Source organism: Neolamprologus brichardi, chromosome 4, assembly GCF_056152115.1.
Source record: "Neolamprologus brichardi isolate AB-2024 chromosome 4, ASM5615211v1, whole genome shotgun sequence".
Lineage (NCBI taxonomy): Eukaryota > Metazoa > Chordata > Actinopteri > Cichliformes > Cichlidae > Neolamprologus > Neolamprologus brichardi.
In genome coordinates, this window is record NC_142107.1 from 11,447,708 (window position 1) to 11,464,229 (window position 16,522).

General features: G+C 35.8%; 1 protein-coding gene across 2 annotated transcripts; it reads right to left on the reverse strand.

Moving 5' to 3' along the window:
• Nucleotides 1-1,725: 1,725 nt before the first annotated feature.
• Nucleotides 1,726-15,572, reverse strand: LOC102782541 (nuclear GTPase SLIP-GC-like). 2 transcript variants are annotated; one of them, XM_087839804.1, is made up of 23 exons: nucleotides 15,111-15,572; nucleotides 14,894-14,975; nucleotides 14,611-14,723; nucleotides 13,646-13,684; nucleotides 12,818-12,856; nucleotides 12,365-12,389; nucleotides 12,119-12,205; nucleotides 11,718-11,805; nucleotides 10,728-10,944; nucleotides 10,389-10,607; nucleotides 9,273-9,479; nucleotides 9,005-9,180; nucleotides 6,302-6,395; nucleotides 6,132-6,219; nucleotides 5,893-6,014; nucleotides 5,466-5,639; nucleotides 5,225-5,379; nucleotides 4,999-5,116; nucleotides 4,780-4,888; nucleotides 4,554-4,684; nucleotides 4,266-4,347; nucleotides 4,005-4,082; nucleotides 1,726-3,851 (listed from the first exon to the last, which is right to left on the reverse strand). In XM_087839804.1, the coding sequence occupies exons 2-23, from the start codon at nucleotides 14,958-14,960 to the stop codon at nucleotides 3,733-3,735; spliced, it is 2,547 nt and encodes an 848-aa protein (XP_087695930.1). In that variant the 5' UTR covers nucleotides 14,961-14,975; nucleotides 15,111-15,572; the 3' UTR covers nucleotides 1,726-3,732. The 2 variants fall into 2 exon arrangements, with proteins under 2 accessions (XP_087695930.1, XP_087695931.1); XM_087839805.1 differs by lacking the exon at nucleotides 12,818-12,856.
• Nucleotides 15,573-16,522: the final 950 nt, after the last annotated feature.

Consider the following 16,522-nt stretch of genomic DNA (forward strand, 5'->3'; position numbering starts at 1 on the left):
AGAAAGGTAAATCAAACATGAGTAAAGTGCTTGCAGGGAAAAGCAGAACTGGGAACAGAGAAAAGCAGGAAGAGGAGGTGTTTGTGCAGAAGGGTGTGGCTGAAAGACAGGTAGCAACCTGCCAGACAGTGTTTTTTTTTTTTTATTGTCTTACACAACCCAAAGGGATAAAAGTTTACAAATGTTATGGGTTAAAAACAAGACAAAAACACTGTTTTATGTATACTTACAGTAAACTGGAAAACAAAACATTAAAAAAGAAGAAAAAAGTGGTCATCACAACAGACAGCTCAACATGTTAGGAATCTGCTCACTTATACAGTTTGCATAGTTTTAACACTACACCATCCAGCTGCTATATCTATATATCTGTATCTATCTATATATACATATAGATATAGAGAGATAGATATATAGGTATATAGATATATAGATATATATGTCAAACATACTACTGTTTAATTATCATATTATATTACCCCATCATAAATCACTGACATCACTTTGTGACATAAGGTATATAATCTCTTACAAATATACTGGTTTGTTACTTATTTATGATTTTTGGGGATGTTGACAAACCCAAATTTTCAAAATCAAGCTCATGCATAAGGAAGACATTTTATGCTTAAATTAGTCATTATTATTTATGTCAGGGGTTCTTAACCTTTTTTTTTTTTTGTTTTACCTCGGGGCCCAACCTTTTCACTACAAAGTGACCCAGGGCCCATTCAGATATTAACACTGTATTCAATAAACTGAGGTTGCTTTTGGTTTGATTTATATTTAATAACCAAATCAAATATACTTCATTTTAGCAACTAAAGCTAAATAAACAGGATGATGACATAATGCAATGTAATAATCACAAAGACATTTATTTATTACTTGTATGTGAACCTGGACATGAAACAAAATGCCAAACAGGTTAACAATTCATGGAACAAATCCAACTGCAAGTAGAAATTGAAAGGCTCGAGTCAAGCTTAATAATAAAAATAATAATTCAATTTTACTACAGCAAAAGAGACAAGAAAAAAAGGGACCCGTCTAGTTGCAAAGAGAAAAATGTAGTACTTTTTAGTCTTTCCGGAAGCTGATGCTGTATGTCTAAGACCATGTCTGTAATACGGTGGCTCAGAGTTTCGTTTGAGAGTGCGATGGTCAGTAGCTTGTTTGCAGCAGCCTCTCCCATCAGCTCATGACACATATATACAACAACAGGTAAAATCAGTTCAGTGCTTCGTTGGGTAGCATTAGTCCACACTTCGCACACCGGGCTCTCAAGTCCGCCTCGTTTCCTCTGTTCACAAACACATACTTCAGGAAGTCAGGGTTAAACTTGCACAAAAATGTTGCCTTTTGGGAAGGGGGGTTGTCACTTTTATCTTCATTTTTGCATTTTAAGAACTTCTCCATATATTTTGCTATTTGTAAACAGTGGGCAGACTGTCTTCTTCTGGTTGCTTATTGAGGCTGATTAAACAACCCCCAACAAGTGGTGGGAAGCTGTATTGAAAGTGAAATTATTTTTAATGGACAGGGACACAGGTGTAAAATAACATTTTTTTTCCAGCCCTCAAGGTGTTGCTCACGGCCCAGTGGTTAAGAATAACTGACTTATATGATGCAGTATCAGTTTATACTGTAAATAACTATAAGAGGGTGGACAGGGTGTGCTTTAACACATTTGTGAATCATTCAGAAAAACTGAGAAAAAGGTTGATGAAAGATTGATATTTATTCTGGTTCTTTTTTTTTCCCCTTCAAAAAACAAAAACAACAAAAAACAAAAAACAAAAGAAAGCAAACAAACAAAAAAAAACAAAAAACAATTCAAATTCAGAAGGATTTCCATAAGAGTAATGGGAGTAAAGACTATTCAGGGACTTATTTCAATGAGTTTAAGCATTGAAAAATGCCTTAATGGAATAAAATAACATCTGGCTATAATATTATGAGTATGGCTGTAAAACTGTAATGTTTTTGCCAAATTTTTATAACTTATATTAACAACTGAACCTAAACAAAAATGATGGCATTTTAGGATACTCATGCTAAAAAAAGAAAAGAATATTTCCTGAAATGTAGAATTTATTGCAAAGGTAAATTGGGTTTAACATTTTAAGACAAGCTTTTAGAAATAATGTGATAATATATTTTTATACAAAAAAAGACCTGCATAACAACAACAATGGCTGTTAGGTGTGACAGAGGTCAAATTCTGTTAACAGCACACAATGTTGTCAAAATATCACAACAGATTCTGCTAGTACTACTGCCAAAACAATGTTTATGTAATATTTTTTGTGAAGAATAAACATAGATGACATGTCAGAAATGTTGTTGGGAGCAAGAAACTTACAATTAAAGAGCATGACAAGAAGTATGAATGTGTCCTTGAAAAAAAAACTTTTACAAATAAATCTATGACTATTTGTGTTTCTCATACACAAATCCATCTAATCCTAATTCAGATATTGTTTTCAAGAGAAACACCTTCTGCTGTGGCTCTAATGTATGAAAACCTGTCAAAAACACATATTTGAGTGTGAAAAGTTGAGATGAAAAACTACTTTTAATCTCATAATCAGACAATTAATTCCACAGTGAAAAGAACTCCTGAAATTGAGGAAAAAGATGGACACAATGTAGAGGGATAAAACTAGTCCTGTAGCTGCATGGAGATGGAGCTACTTACCCTAACTGACCAATCCTGTCTCAAAGTTTACAAGATCAGTTTTAGGATTCATTAGATTATAGTACTAAACATTTCAGAAATCCCTACCTTTAAATATTTGTAGGTAAATACAATTACAATTTTAATCAAATACATTGATATTCCATTTAATTACAGGGGAATTACGCGTCAGTCGTGGGCTATATTATAAAGTGTTGCCATGTTTTTATCTTCTGTGTTAAATAGACTGATTTTACATGTACTGAAATGTGTTATATAAATGCCATTGGCATCTGAATGAGCCATAACTAAACTCATAAATAAAAACATTAAAATTGATTTGAAATATATGTAGAGTGATGTAATGTAAATCTCTTTCAGTTTTTCCTCAAACTGCTCTGTCAGCCTCAAGATTTGAATCATTAAAGATACAGACATTCTCAAAATCAAAGTCAAATGTCACCAAACAACTTTTAAATAGACCAAACAAAAACAACTGAAAATGACTGAGACAAAATCAATCAAAAATGTTTTTTTGTTTGGGAAAACCTGTTTGTGTCCAGGCTTCTGCAGTTTCTACCCAGTCAGCAAATCTGAAACATCCAAAACTGTCACGGTTCTGACAGTGTTTTGATTCTATATTATTGTTTATTGGTCTGTTTTCCTTTAGATTCTTGGCTTATGACTACTGGTGTTTTGGTTTCTGTTCTATATTTCTTAGCTTGTGTATTCCTTTCCCCCTGATGTCACTCTGACCCCTGTACTGTGTTCCTCCTGTTCTTGGTTATCTGTGTTCAGTCTGTGGATTTCCTGTTTTACTTTGAAGGTTCATATCTTATGTCAGTGTTTCTAGTTTCGCTTCCTCTGTCTCGTTTAGTCTAATTTCTCCCGGCTGTGTTCCCACCTGTTCCTCGTTTCCTCATGTGCCTACCAGTGTATTTTAGTCCCTGTCAGTTAGTTCTTGTTGTTGCATTGTTAACGTCAGTTCACCCTCATGCTGTGTGGATCTCCTTGAGTGATCTCCGTGAGTTTATGTTGTTTCCCAGTTTAGTTTAGTTTGCTTTGTAAGCTTGTTTTCCTGTGCCAGCAAATAAAGCTGAGATAAAAGCTTTTGAGTTCACCCCTCGAGTCTGAGTCCTGCATTTTGGGTCCACCACTCCTGCTTGCCTGCCTGCCACACAGCCAACCGTGACAAAAACAGAAAAAGAGGTTTAACAAAGAGCAATAACAAATGGAAACTTTGGTTTCCATTGGTTCCATTAAGGACAATTGTTTTAATTTAAAACATTTAATGTAATACTGATGATGACATTTAAGGATTTACCAAGTGATGTTTCATCATCTGGAGTGGCTGCAAGTTGATCATAATATTTCTTCACCATCTCAAGCTCTGTTGAAACATCTGAAAAACAAAACATTTTTTAATTGTTTCCCGCCACAGTAACAGGGTCACTCAGTAATAAATAAGTTAATTAAAAAATAGATAGACAAATAGGTAAACAGACTGTGCTATCAGGTGCAAGACTGTAAAGAGAAAAGGAAGAAAGCATTATCAAATGTAATTACAGCAAACTGTCCTGTTTACCTGGGAGTAAGCCCCCATCAGTCTTGAATGAACATTCAATGGATTCCTTCATAATTTTCTCCAGAATCTCCAGGATGTTTACCTATTTTAGAAATTGTAATTACTTATCACAGATCAAAATGTGTTAAAGTCAAATACAATTACATTTAGAAGTTTCTCAAACTGGATTAAAAATATAAATTGAACATACATTTTTGTCTAAGTCTATTCCAGCTAAACATAGAAAAAGCCTTTGGGTGAATTATAACAAAATATGGTAATCATATTTCTTCATAAAACATGACAAACCATTAAACTGTGCAACTTCTCCAACATGGTATTTTTTGCCTGCTCAAACATGTCCTTCTTTGAGTGCACATGGTTCTTAATAGTCTCTCTCATGTTGTACAGCATGCCTTCTCCTTCAATTTCTGCAGCCTCTACAATAAGACAGAAAGCTCCAATCAGATTTCTCTTACTGAATAATGATAAATATAAATATGTGTTTTTGTGAATCTCTAATCTTATTTCTTACTCTTGTAGCCTTCTTCCATAATGTTCTCAATTGTCTCTGTCAGACTGCTGTAGACTTTTTTCTTCTGTTTCCGCATCATTCTGTTCAGTTTTGCCTTAATTTTTTCTTCCTTAGACACAAAACATGTAATACGGATGAAAATCATTTTAAATCACATAAAGTCATAAAACATTTTTTTTTACTGTCCATTAGTTTAGACAGGAAAGTTTCATCTCTTACCTCTGTCCTGAGAAACCTGAACTGCAGTTCAGCATTTTTGTACTTTTCAATCAGAGAATCAGTGTTAAGAGAAAATTCATTGATGACTCCGTTGAATGCTCCACGTTCTGAGTCATTTCTAAAACATATAAACATTGTGGTTATTAATGGCAGAATTGGCAAGTTTATATGTTATAAATTATCTTGAATAATATTATGTGACTGTTTAGAATTTGTCTTCTCTTACGGGAAGGTCTTTCTGAATTCATCATCAATGCTGTCGGTCAGAGATGAAGCCAACTTCATGTTCAGGTTAATTAGGGTCCCGTTCTTTGGTTTGTGGACGCCACCATTCTCAACGACACACTTCAGTACCTTGTGAAAAGCACCGCCCTTCTTTCCCTAAAACAAAAAAGAAAACAAAATTATTTAAATACATATTACTGTTAAATCTGTAAATTTTTTGTAACTATATTTAAAATACATACACGATACAAAAAGTTCTTGAGTTTTTCTCCATATGAACCTTTGGATTTCTCAACGCCATCATTAAGACATTTTTCAAAAGCCATAATGGTCTCTTCCATTTCTTTTCGGACATTTTCAAGTTGGAGGTTCATGATTCTCTCAAGTTCTGCAAACACCTCGCCTTTTTTACTATCCTGAAAAATATTTGAAGTAATAAAACCATAAAAACTACTTGTCGTTTCTTATAGGTTTTTGAATTCAGTTGGTTTTAAAAATCACTTTTCTGTAATAAGAACCTGAGAAGCTAAATATAACAGCAAAAATATATGAGATAAGTAATAACCCATAAACTATTTAAAAAAAAAAAACTAAATAAGAAACACAAAGACAATTGAGAAATCCCAGAATGTAAGAGAATGTTGTTGTATATCTTTTACTTGACCTTACCACTCCTCTGGAGTTGGCTCCTTGAATCAAAGCAAGAATCCCATAAGCTCCACTCACATAGTTTACTGTCTCTGAGTGACAGTCATTGAGCTCTTGCAAAAATCCCTGAAGTTTGGTTATTTCTGTTAAGAAGAAGTTTCAGTGCCACAGTTTAACATTACACACTTTAATTCAAATTAAATAATTCCTCTTTCAGTCACAGCAAACTAAAACAACGTGTGCATCAAGACTTCACCTACCAGTTTCTTCTGGATTTAGATGCTTCCCTTTTAGGAACTCTCTGGAGCTCACTGTGAACACTTTGAAACTGTCATCAGTGAAGTGTTTCTGCGGAAAGATGATTTAATTTTAAAGCATCCTTACAACTATGGATAGTCTGTATTATTTTCTGTCAGCCTATAAAACTCACCTTAATCTTGGTTCGCTTGTTGAATGCTTTCTTTACTCCATCCTTGGCTTGAATGTTTCTTTTAACTATTCGATCATGGATATCAGCTGATGAACTACATGAAATTTGCATTATGTACTGTTACCATCATCACTATTATCATCACCATCATTAATTTGGGGCAGGCTGGGTGGTTTTGATTTACTCTTGAGCTACGTCTGTCTTCATTTAAAAAAAACCCAATCCACATGTGCAGTTTAAAAAAATATCTCTGTTCACATGTAAACGCAAACAGTCAAACGCTGTCAAAAACATGTCAAATCCTAACCTTCTTGGGAGGGAACAAGTAAACACAAAACCTTAAGTACTTCTGAAAAGTTTTTGTTTTTCTGAAAAGGCAACTAATTTTGTGTTACTTTTCAAGTGCCATTTTCAAGCGCTTTCATTATTTAAATAATGTTAATAACTAAAGACAGTATTTTGGATTTTGCCTCACTGGCTCTCTTGGCCAGAGTTTATTTAAATAAGAACAAAACTGACAAATACTACATTAGTCTGAGTGATTCAAAATCATAAGTCACAGTGCTGTGAAATATGGCTGGTGTAGACTCACAACTTATTTATGCATACAGCATGCAAATATTTAATTTTAAAAAATTAAATGTGTTCAAAAACAACGACGCGTTGGCATCGGGATTTGGCTTGTGTTTAATGTAGAAGGCACGTCCGAAGTTCACTCTAGGGGTGTCCAAATTTATAGGCTGCATCCTCCTGAGGACCCGGCCTTCGCGGTTTACTTCGCGGTCCTCAGGAGGCCGGGTAGGCCAAAAGTGAGCAGCTGTGAAATTGGACGATCTAGCCTTCAGTTTTGCGTCACCAGCTGTCTCGGAGTTTAATAAACTCAGCCGTCTGCTCCTTGCTATCTAAAATATAACAGGACACTGGAGTAAATTCTTGATCATCTCACACTTCTGTTTAATCAGTTTTCTGTTTGACGTTTATTCAGCTGTGTAAAAACCCTGGAAGAACCCACCCAAGGGATTAATAAAGTTTTATTTAATCTACTATAATCTAATAACTTTAATCTCAGCCAAAATGATTTACTCACAAACAAATAAAACACTGAAAAAACCCAAACAATAACATTTTCAGTTATCTAAGTGACTTTATTTCATGAGATCATGTTTAACCTGAGTAGCGAAAGACCGCGGGAGGTTTGAAAACAATGTGCCAGGAGTTCGCTGTTCTCGAGCTATCGAGCTGGTGGGTAACAGATGTCTCCGAAAAAGTCGGAGCACTTTTGCAAATATGTGATGTTTTGATAAACTGCCGCCATTGTTGGAAACTGGAATTAGCTTGGCCGCGCTATGAATTCTGGGATATGGTGGGCCACGAAGGATACACCCGACCCATCCTTGGGAAATGAAGGCCTCAGGAGGATGCAGCAGATGAATTTGGACACCCCTTATGACTCCTGTCTTTCAAAATGGAGGGACAGTAACTGCGGGTGTATATGTAAGCATCTAAAAACTGCAGATAGTAAGATTAACAGCAACAGTATACTGTGTAAATCCACCATTGTAGAAATTCATTTCATCTAAACAATATTGTGGTGTACAGCATGATGTCAAAACGTTGTGTGACGAAATCTCTGTATTCAAGTTAAACACAGAAACTGAGTTTTCAAAAATCTCCACGCTGGCACGAGTTTTTTTAAAAAAAAACCTCAGTTATTAGTGATACAAAACACAGTTTATGTGTGGACGAAAAGCCCAAACGCATAGAAAAAGCTGCGTTTTCAAAAATACCCATGTAGGTGTGGACGTAGCTTTGGCCTTTAGGTGGAAATGTGGGAGGCTCCCTTTCTGACAAAGCTGAGTTTTCCCTGGCTGTTGCACACCTGTAACTCATGGTCATCGCCTAAACTGTGTTTAAAGACTGGCTGTGGCACTGCTTCTCTGCCACGTTAGGGTGTTGCTCTCCACTAATTTACCAGTTCATTTTATATATTTCTTTCATTGTAAATAAACCTATTAAATGTCATATTAGTTGTGCAAGTCTGCCTTGCGGATCCAGTTTATAATGATATGACTTTATTTGTTTAATGTATTTATTTTGACTGTTAAAAAAGCCAAACAAACTCGCAAATATGGGAGACTGGTAGCATTTATTCTTGAAGCACTCGGAGAAAAGCCAGCATGTTTATTTGGATCGTGATGTCACCACACGCTGACATGCTTATATACAAATGTTTCTTTTGTCACAGCAACTGTTTTAACTTTGTTGCTGAAGGACAGTGTAATGGCACTTTTGCTTTACAATGGTTGAATTACTCGACTGTAAGGACCAGGATATACATGATTTCCTATAATCTCATAGATTATGTGCAACATACATTAAAGCTGCCGTGATGTCATTTGCATTTCTTTCTTCTCCTGCTCTCCTGTTATTGCTCGCCCTCTTCTCTCTTGCTGTCCCTCTAGAACAAAATAATTCCCCTGCCTTTCCCACTCTCCGCTGTTCCACTCCCTCTCTGTTTATTACTCAGTCCACCATCTTCAGTAAATTTTATAAAATTGTATCTACCTCTCAAACTCCTTTTGACCCAAATGTTCTGTATTAATTACAACAAAGGCTCAACCCCTGTGCTTCATTTTTTCTCTAGCCTGCGTTGATCTTATGTGGAAACACCCTGTATTTGATCAGAATTCAAAATGTACTTACAGATCATCTGAATCATCAACAAGATCAGACTTGGTGCAGATAAAGTGAATTTGCTGACATTCGCCACCATTTCCAATCAGACTACTGACACTTTTCAGGATCTCCCAGGCCTCTTTCTCTGATGCTGCTCGATTAATTTCAGTCACAATCCACACAGTAGAACAATCTCCAACAATCTGAAAGAAGAATAACATGTCTCAGTGCTTCATTGAAGGATGACTGTTTACTGACAACACAGTATAAGCAAAGAGCAGTAAATGTGAATTACCCCTTTCCACATCTGATCTCTGCTCTTGTTACAGTCACCATTTCCAGGAAGGTCCACAAGTGTGACATACTGGAGAAAAGGATTGTTTGGCACCCTGACAGTCACACACTTCACAAGTGGCCAAAACCATGTTTTTCCTCCATTACCTTCTCCTTGTTTTGAATCACTTCTTGTGTACTTGACAAATTGTGCAGAAAGTTCATTAGCCTGCAATAAATAATAAAAGCAGTGCAGTTTAATTTCAATCCTCACAGAAAGTCTTTGCTGACTTTGCTCAGCAGTGAATTTCTACAGAGCAATTTAAAATGTAAGAGTAGGTTAAAATAGGGAACTGATAACTGTTGTGTAAAGACATAAAAGTTTTTACTGCGATTTAAAAAAAAATAAAAATCATGCTCTACATAACGGACCTGGACCAGTCTTGGGTCTTGTTAACCACAGTTATTACAAGAAGAGATTTTTTTCTGGAAATGTGATCATCTAAAGATCATTGTGGGATCTCAGTAAGATCTGTTTTGATCACTGGATCTGTTTTCAGTGTTTTGTTTTTTGGACTTTTGAATCTATGCTGCATGCTGTTTTCAGAAGTGAGTTATGTTTCTAGTTCTTAGTCTTTTGTTAATTTTTTCAGTTCCCTTTTGTGTTTAGGTTGTCCTAGTTTCACCTGTGTGCCCTTCCCAGCATTGCCACTGGGTAATCTATCATGGCTGTCTGTTATAGTACTAATATGATGTTATTACGTGCTGCGTCGTCTCACTCACAGCATGACTATTATGTAATTTCTTCTGCTCCTTCTGTATTACTAGCAGTTGGTAACCCATTTAATTAGAGCAGGTAGTTGTCTTCCACGGCACACCTGATCATTTCTCAGAGTGGTTGGGAAACACTGCTCTACATAATGGACCAGTCTTGGGATCTGTTAACCACAGTTATTACAAGAACAGGGTTTTTTTTTCTGGATATGTGATCATCTAAATGTGATTATCTGATAATTTGGTCAGTTCCCGTTTGTGTCCAGGTTGTCCTAGTTTCACCTGTGTGCCCTTCCCAGCATCCCCAGTGTGTAGTCTATCATGGCTGTCTGTTATAGTAGTAATATCAGAGTTTTTGTCTTACTGATTCACATGTCAAAATCTTCCGCCTGGATTGGAGAAATTCTGGAATTTCTTTGAAATATTTGTTCTCCATGAGGTTTTCAAAGGACTTCATCCATTCGTCTCCATACAGTGCTGTCAGCTTTTCAACAGCATCATGATAATCATCGTCTTCCTTTTCCTGATTTTTATTATTGCCAAGAAGCTGACGTTGAAATGACCACAACTCATCGTTCCACTCCTACAAAAATAAATGACAAGCAATTTATTGAGGCATGTACCCAACCTTAAACCCCAGGAACTGGACTCTAACACATGTTATAGGTTTAAGTAAAAATCAGACTTTCAGAACTCATTTTACCTCCTTTGCGATGAACTCAATTTCTGCCTCATACTTTGTGCTACGTGTGTTAGCTTCCACTTTGATCATGACGGAGGTGCAGGCATTGATGCTTCCTGAGGGTAAAAGATTCTTCTCTTTGATGATGGCATTTATCAAAGAGCTCTTTCCAGCCCCGGTTTTACCAAAGACACCAACCAGCTCCCTCTTGTCTGTCTCCAAATCACTGATCTTTTTCCTGTGGAACAAGATTTTAAATATGGGTTAAATGATTCAGTCATGAAAACATTTTTAAGCATGCTTTAAAAGTGAGAGTATAAAAGAGAGTTATAATCATGGTAGTGATTATTCAATGAATCATTACTAGTTTTATACACTGGTTCCACAAATTGTTTATTATATGTTGTTTTATTTTACTACTGAATTATTTCAGCATCTATAATTGTACTGCTGTATGTCAGCAGTCTCTGTCATACAATCTGACACAAGAAAGGAAAGAACCTAAAGGGTTCATGTACAGGCAGCACGGTGGCATGATGTTTAGCACTGTTGTCTCACACCAACATCTGGCTGGGGGACTTTTTATTTTGAGTTTATCTCCATGTTTGCCTCGGTTCTCTCCCGGTACTCTGTCTTTCTCCAACAGTCCAAAGACATGCAATTAGTATTGATTCTAAATCCTCATCGATGTAGTTACTCATTCCTGTGACTGTTTCTTGCTGAAACCAGTGTGCCATCCATAAAGTGTGTTTGGACTGAATTATTTTAATTGTTGCGTTCATGTGAATATACTGCTTATTTGTGTGAGTCAAGACTCTTGAAAAGGGACCATCTTCTCCGTGTGACTAAATTACACATAACTAGCAGCTTCTGAGGATGTTTTACAGCCATTTTCTGCATTTTTGCTTTCTTTAAAAACAAACTCTCTGTGATCTGTTTGTGAAACTGTCACGTGATCAGGAGTGGAACCAGGCCCATACATTACAAAATATAAAAAAACTTAATACTCACTTCAAGAAATCACTGAGTTTGTCTTGGTCATTTAGTCTTTCATGTACAAATGTCATGATGCTTTTCACATCAGACAGTATGATTGATTCTGTGGACATAAAAGTAAAGAACTATTTAGAAGGAATTATAGACTAGAATAAACAGAAAATGTAAAATCTCATGTTTAAAAAAAAAAGCAAACCTGTGTGAATTAGAGAATATCAGGACCATAATGTGACCACTTACCAATCAAACTTAGTACACCATGCAACACGTGACTGTTACATTTTGACAACAGCCCAAAGAAAAAGTAATTTCTAGCATCAAAGATGAAAATGGGATGTTGGACAAATTGTGCTGCACAGAGGTTTAACCCTATAGTGGCTTAAACTGTGACACTGTTTAGTAAGAGACGTAAATACCTGCAAATCCTGGCATTGACTGACGCTGTCGCTTAGCTGGTGACTGCAACCTGCTGCCGTCACTTTGAAGGTCTGATTTTCTCTTTCCTGATTGGATAAAAACAACAAAAAATAATAAGAAAAGAAGAACGTGTTTCTCTCAGTAAATTTATTCTTAGTAAAGTTATGTAGATTGCAAAAAAGCTATTGGTGCCTTTAAAACAAAGACTAATATGAGATGCAATAAATACGATGCATGTGTCTCACCTGTATCACTTGTGGATGGCAAGACCTGAGGATGAATATGAGTTATACAGGAAATTGTCACTATTTGCATTGGCATTGCTCTTTAACAGCATTTAAAGGACACTAACATACAAGTTTTACAATCAACAAACTTACATGCAGTTATGTATTCAACCAGCAGGCTGATAAAGAATATATTATAAATTCCATTCTTCTTAGTAAATATCTGTGATCCTACGAGACAATTCTTTTGCATAGTTAAGTCCCAGTCACGAAGACCTACAGAGATGGCTGGCGAATCCCCTAGCTAGGGCAAAATGTATATTTCCCGACCCCCTATGAATTAAGTTTTTAGATTCAGTCATTATTTATTGGTTTCTGTAGAGAGTGGTCAGTCTCTGTAGACCAGAGAATGGAGCTTTACTTTGTCTCAGGCAGTTGGCCTAAATGTCTGAAATTCAGTATAACCCTTACCTGAACCAGACCAGCTGCTTCTTCATGCTCCTGTTCACACTGCAGATAAAAGGTGCAAAGCCGTGTAGAATATTGAGCTCTTAAACATGTATTAAAATTGTATTTGTCATATGGACATTAAATCTGAAGGAAAAAACAGTTTTAAACTGACTTAAAAAGAAATGACTGTTTCCTGATTTGAGTTTTGTTCATCCTACCACAATCAAAACAATTACAATCTATATTAGTTAAGAAATAATAAAAATACTCTAGAAATAATTACTGCCGGTGAGACACAGGAGGCCAGGATCACAGAATTGGAGACTTGGCTTCGCACCCTTAAAAATCCCATAGCTAGCCAAGCCCCTTTAGCTGGTGCAGCCAAAGGTAGTGTAGGCCCCATTAGCTCCCTCTGGCAGATTGTCCCAAGCAGCCGGGGAAACAGGATGACTAGGTGACGATGAGGAGGAAGCAGAGTCTTAAACAGAAGCTCCTGCCACACCACCAATCTGTTCATGTGTCTAACTGTTTTTCCCCACTTTTCGAAACACCTGCCAGGCATCAAACTCTGGTAATTGGTGATTCTGCTCTGAAACATGTAAGGCTAGAGAAACCAGCAAAGACGACCAGAACAGGTGACACTGAGGGAAATGTAAAACTGAAAGGTAAAAATAAATTCAGCAAAACTGTAATTTACGTCGGCAGTAATGGCATCCAGTTATGTCAATCGGAGGTACTATTAATTAATATTATTATTGAATCAGTATGTAACCCTATAGGCAACAAAATGAAGCTTTCCTTTGTCTCAGGCAGTTGGCTAATATGTCTGAAATTCAGTATAATCCTTACCTGAACCAAACCAGCTGCTTCTGCATGCTCCTGTTTACCCTGCAGATAAAAAGTGCAAAGCCAAATACAATACTGAGCACTTAAACATGTATTAAAAACTGCATTTCTCGTATAGATACTGAACCTCAAGGCAACAAAATAGTTTGTAACTTAATTGAAAAGAAATGACTGTTTCTTAATTTGTGTTTTGTTCTTTCTAGCACAATCAAAACTTTGCAAATCCATCTTATAAAGAGTTAACAAAAATTGCGTTAGATATTATTTTGAGTGTTGGGCAAATTACTTTGAAAAATTAATTTGTTATAGTAAGTAGTTACTTCTTTAAAAAGCTATTTGAGTTAGTAACTGAGTTACAATATTATAAAAGTTAATTATTACTAGGAAAATAACTATTTCATTACTTAAAAAAAAAATCCAGATCCTTTTTTTTTTTTTACACACACACACACACACAAATAGATGCACAAACCTAAAAATTTCAGATATTCTGGTTTACAAGGTTACAAAACTGAGTTTACAACTACACATTTGATTTACAAGTACAAAATATTTATGACCACAATTTAAGCCCATAGAAAGGGTGGAGTTTTTTGTTTTTGCTCCTTAGAAAATGCAGCTTTTACAGTTTCTTCCTGCAGCAAACATAGCAATACTATTCAGGAGAAAATCTATCTATTTTAAAGTCTCCACTTTAAATTAGCTGAAGACAGCTTCATCAACCATCTGTGTGTTGAAAAACTGCAACGTGTCCACACCACATTTTCTTGTTAGTAACAGTAACAACATTGTAAAGATAGAAATAGCAATTAGTTAGATTACTAGTTACTGAAAAAAAGTAACAGCGTTACTTTTATTGCTGTTGTTTCCATCACTGATTATTACTGCCAGTGCATTTTTAAATATACAGATAATTCTAACAAAACTTCACCTCTGTATATAGCAATATTTTTTTGAAACTTAATTACCTTTAACAACTTGAGTCTCTTCTTGAATTTCACTCTTGGTCCAGCTTTTGTGATCAAATTATCAATTTCTCGATCATCAAGCTCATACAGACTTTCAGCATCGATTTGTTCATCTGTCATTAAAAATAAAGTTGCAGAGATAAAGTTTATTCTCAACTTGCTTCAGAAATTCTTGTTAATGACTGAAAAAGCAATCGGCACAGATCTATGAGCTATTTTACAGTTAACAGATCACATCAGTATCAATATCTGTACCCATCAGGGATTCACGTTAATACTTTACCTTTAAATTTCCCCACCCACTCACTTAGTCCCCATTCAACCAGTTTGGTTCTTACGAAATCATCCATGACCAAGAAATGAAACTGTAAGATAAAATGCAATATTTAACCAGACAATACTGCTTTAAAGATTAGAGATTTGTGATCGACTTCTCCTTTAATGCACATATAATCAGAGACAGTGATATTAAATTCAGATTAAAAGTTCAAACTGCTCACCTTTTGTTAGAAGTAACGCAGGAAAAGGCTGCTGAGGGAGATGTGAGGGAAGCAGTGAGACACAAACAGGAAACAGGCGGGAAAAATAAAAATCAAGCAAAAAGCAAAGTCCACAAACAGATACGGTTAAAAACAAACTGTAACTGTGTGGCTCAGACTGCACAGGTGCAACTGCATCTATACATATAATAGAAAGATAAATCCAACATGAGTAAAGCAGGTGCAGGGAAAAGCAGAACGGAGAACTGAGAAAAGCAGGAAGAGGTGTTTGTGCAAAAGGGAGTGGCTGGCAGACAGGTAACAACCTGTCTCAGAGGAAGTGTTTTGTTTTTCTTTTTTGTTTTACTTTTTAACAGAGGAGTGAAACGATGTTGGGTGATGAACACTTAAAAAAAAAAAAATTATTAACACCATCTTTAATCCTCAAAAGTATTAATAAAAATAGAAATTGCCACTCTTTTCTGTCACAGTCATCAGCCCAGCCACAACCATCCCACATTAGATAAATGCAACTGTTACGTTTGACTTGCTGAATTATGGTGTATAGCTAGTAGATTCACTGACAGTTAAAAGGAAAAAGAATTTATAAATCTTGGCTGAAAGTTGTTGCTTAATCAGTGTTTGTTTTTACAATGGCGTATTTAACATGCTCAAATGTTGTATCGCTACATAAAATAATTGTGGTTCACACAAACGTGCCTTCTTATCCTCCCTGCGCTATTCGTTTTATGTTAATGTATTTAGATTGTAAAACACAAAAAGGGACAGCATATGAAAACATACATTTGTAGGGCCACATAAAAATATCTGCAGTTTGTGATGTGATTATAGAACTAAAACAAAAGATTTTCCTTCCATATTCAAAGTGCCAAAGAGAATGAGATCCCTTGGTTCATCTCTAAAAGTGGAGTAAAAGGAGCCATCCAGCCTTTTTATGGGAATCGTGATGCAGAGTGATAAAACTGAGTTTACTTAGATGTTATTTTGCTAACGGTTAATCCTGTTTAAATTTAATCAACATGATGAAATAGAAAGTGTATTTTGGGTAATGAAATTATTTTCATACCTGACTTTTTCACCCAGATTCCGCGAGTGTTTTTGACTACGCTGCTCATCCTTGTGTCTCTCTGTGTGCGTGAGATTGTGGAAGTCTGAGAGATGTGAGAATCTCTGAGTTTACCGTGTATGATTAAGAAAGAAGTTATATTAAGTGTGCTGTGATTGGTAAACGCAGAAGATTCATGTGTAATTAATAGAATATATGTGATTATACATGAAGTGTATGAAGGAAAGTATATTCACATGCGAGAGAAACAACAGGATGGGATGCCCATCTTCCCCCCTTCTTCCTCTTACCACACTTGGTAAGATGCGATGAAAGCAGTGCGTTTATTGAAGAGTGAAGAGAATGT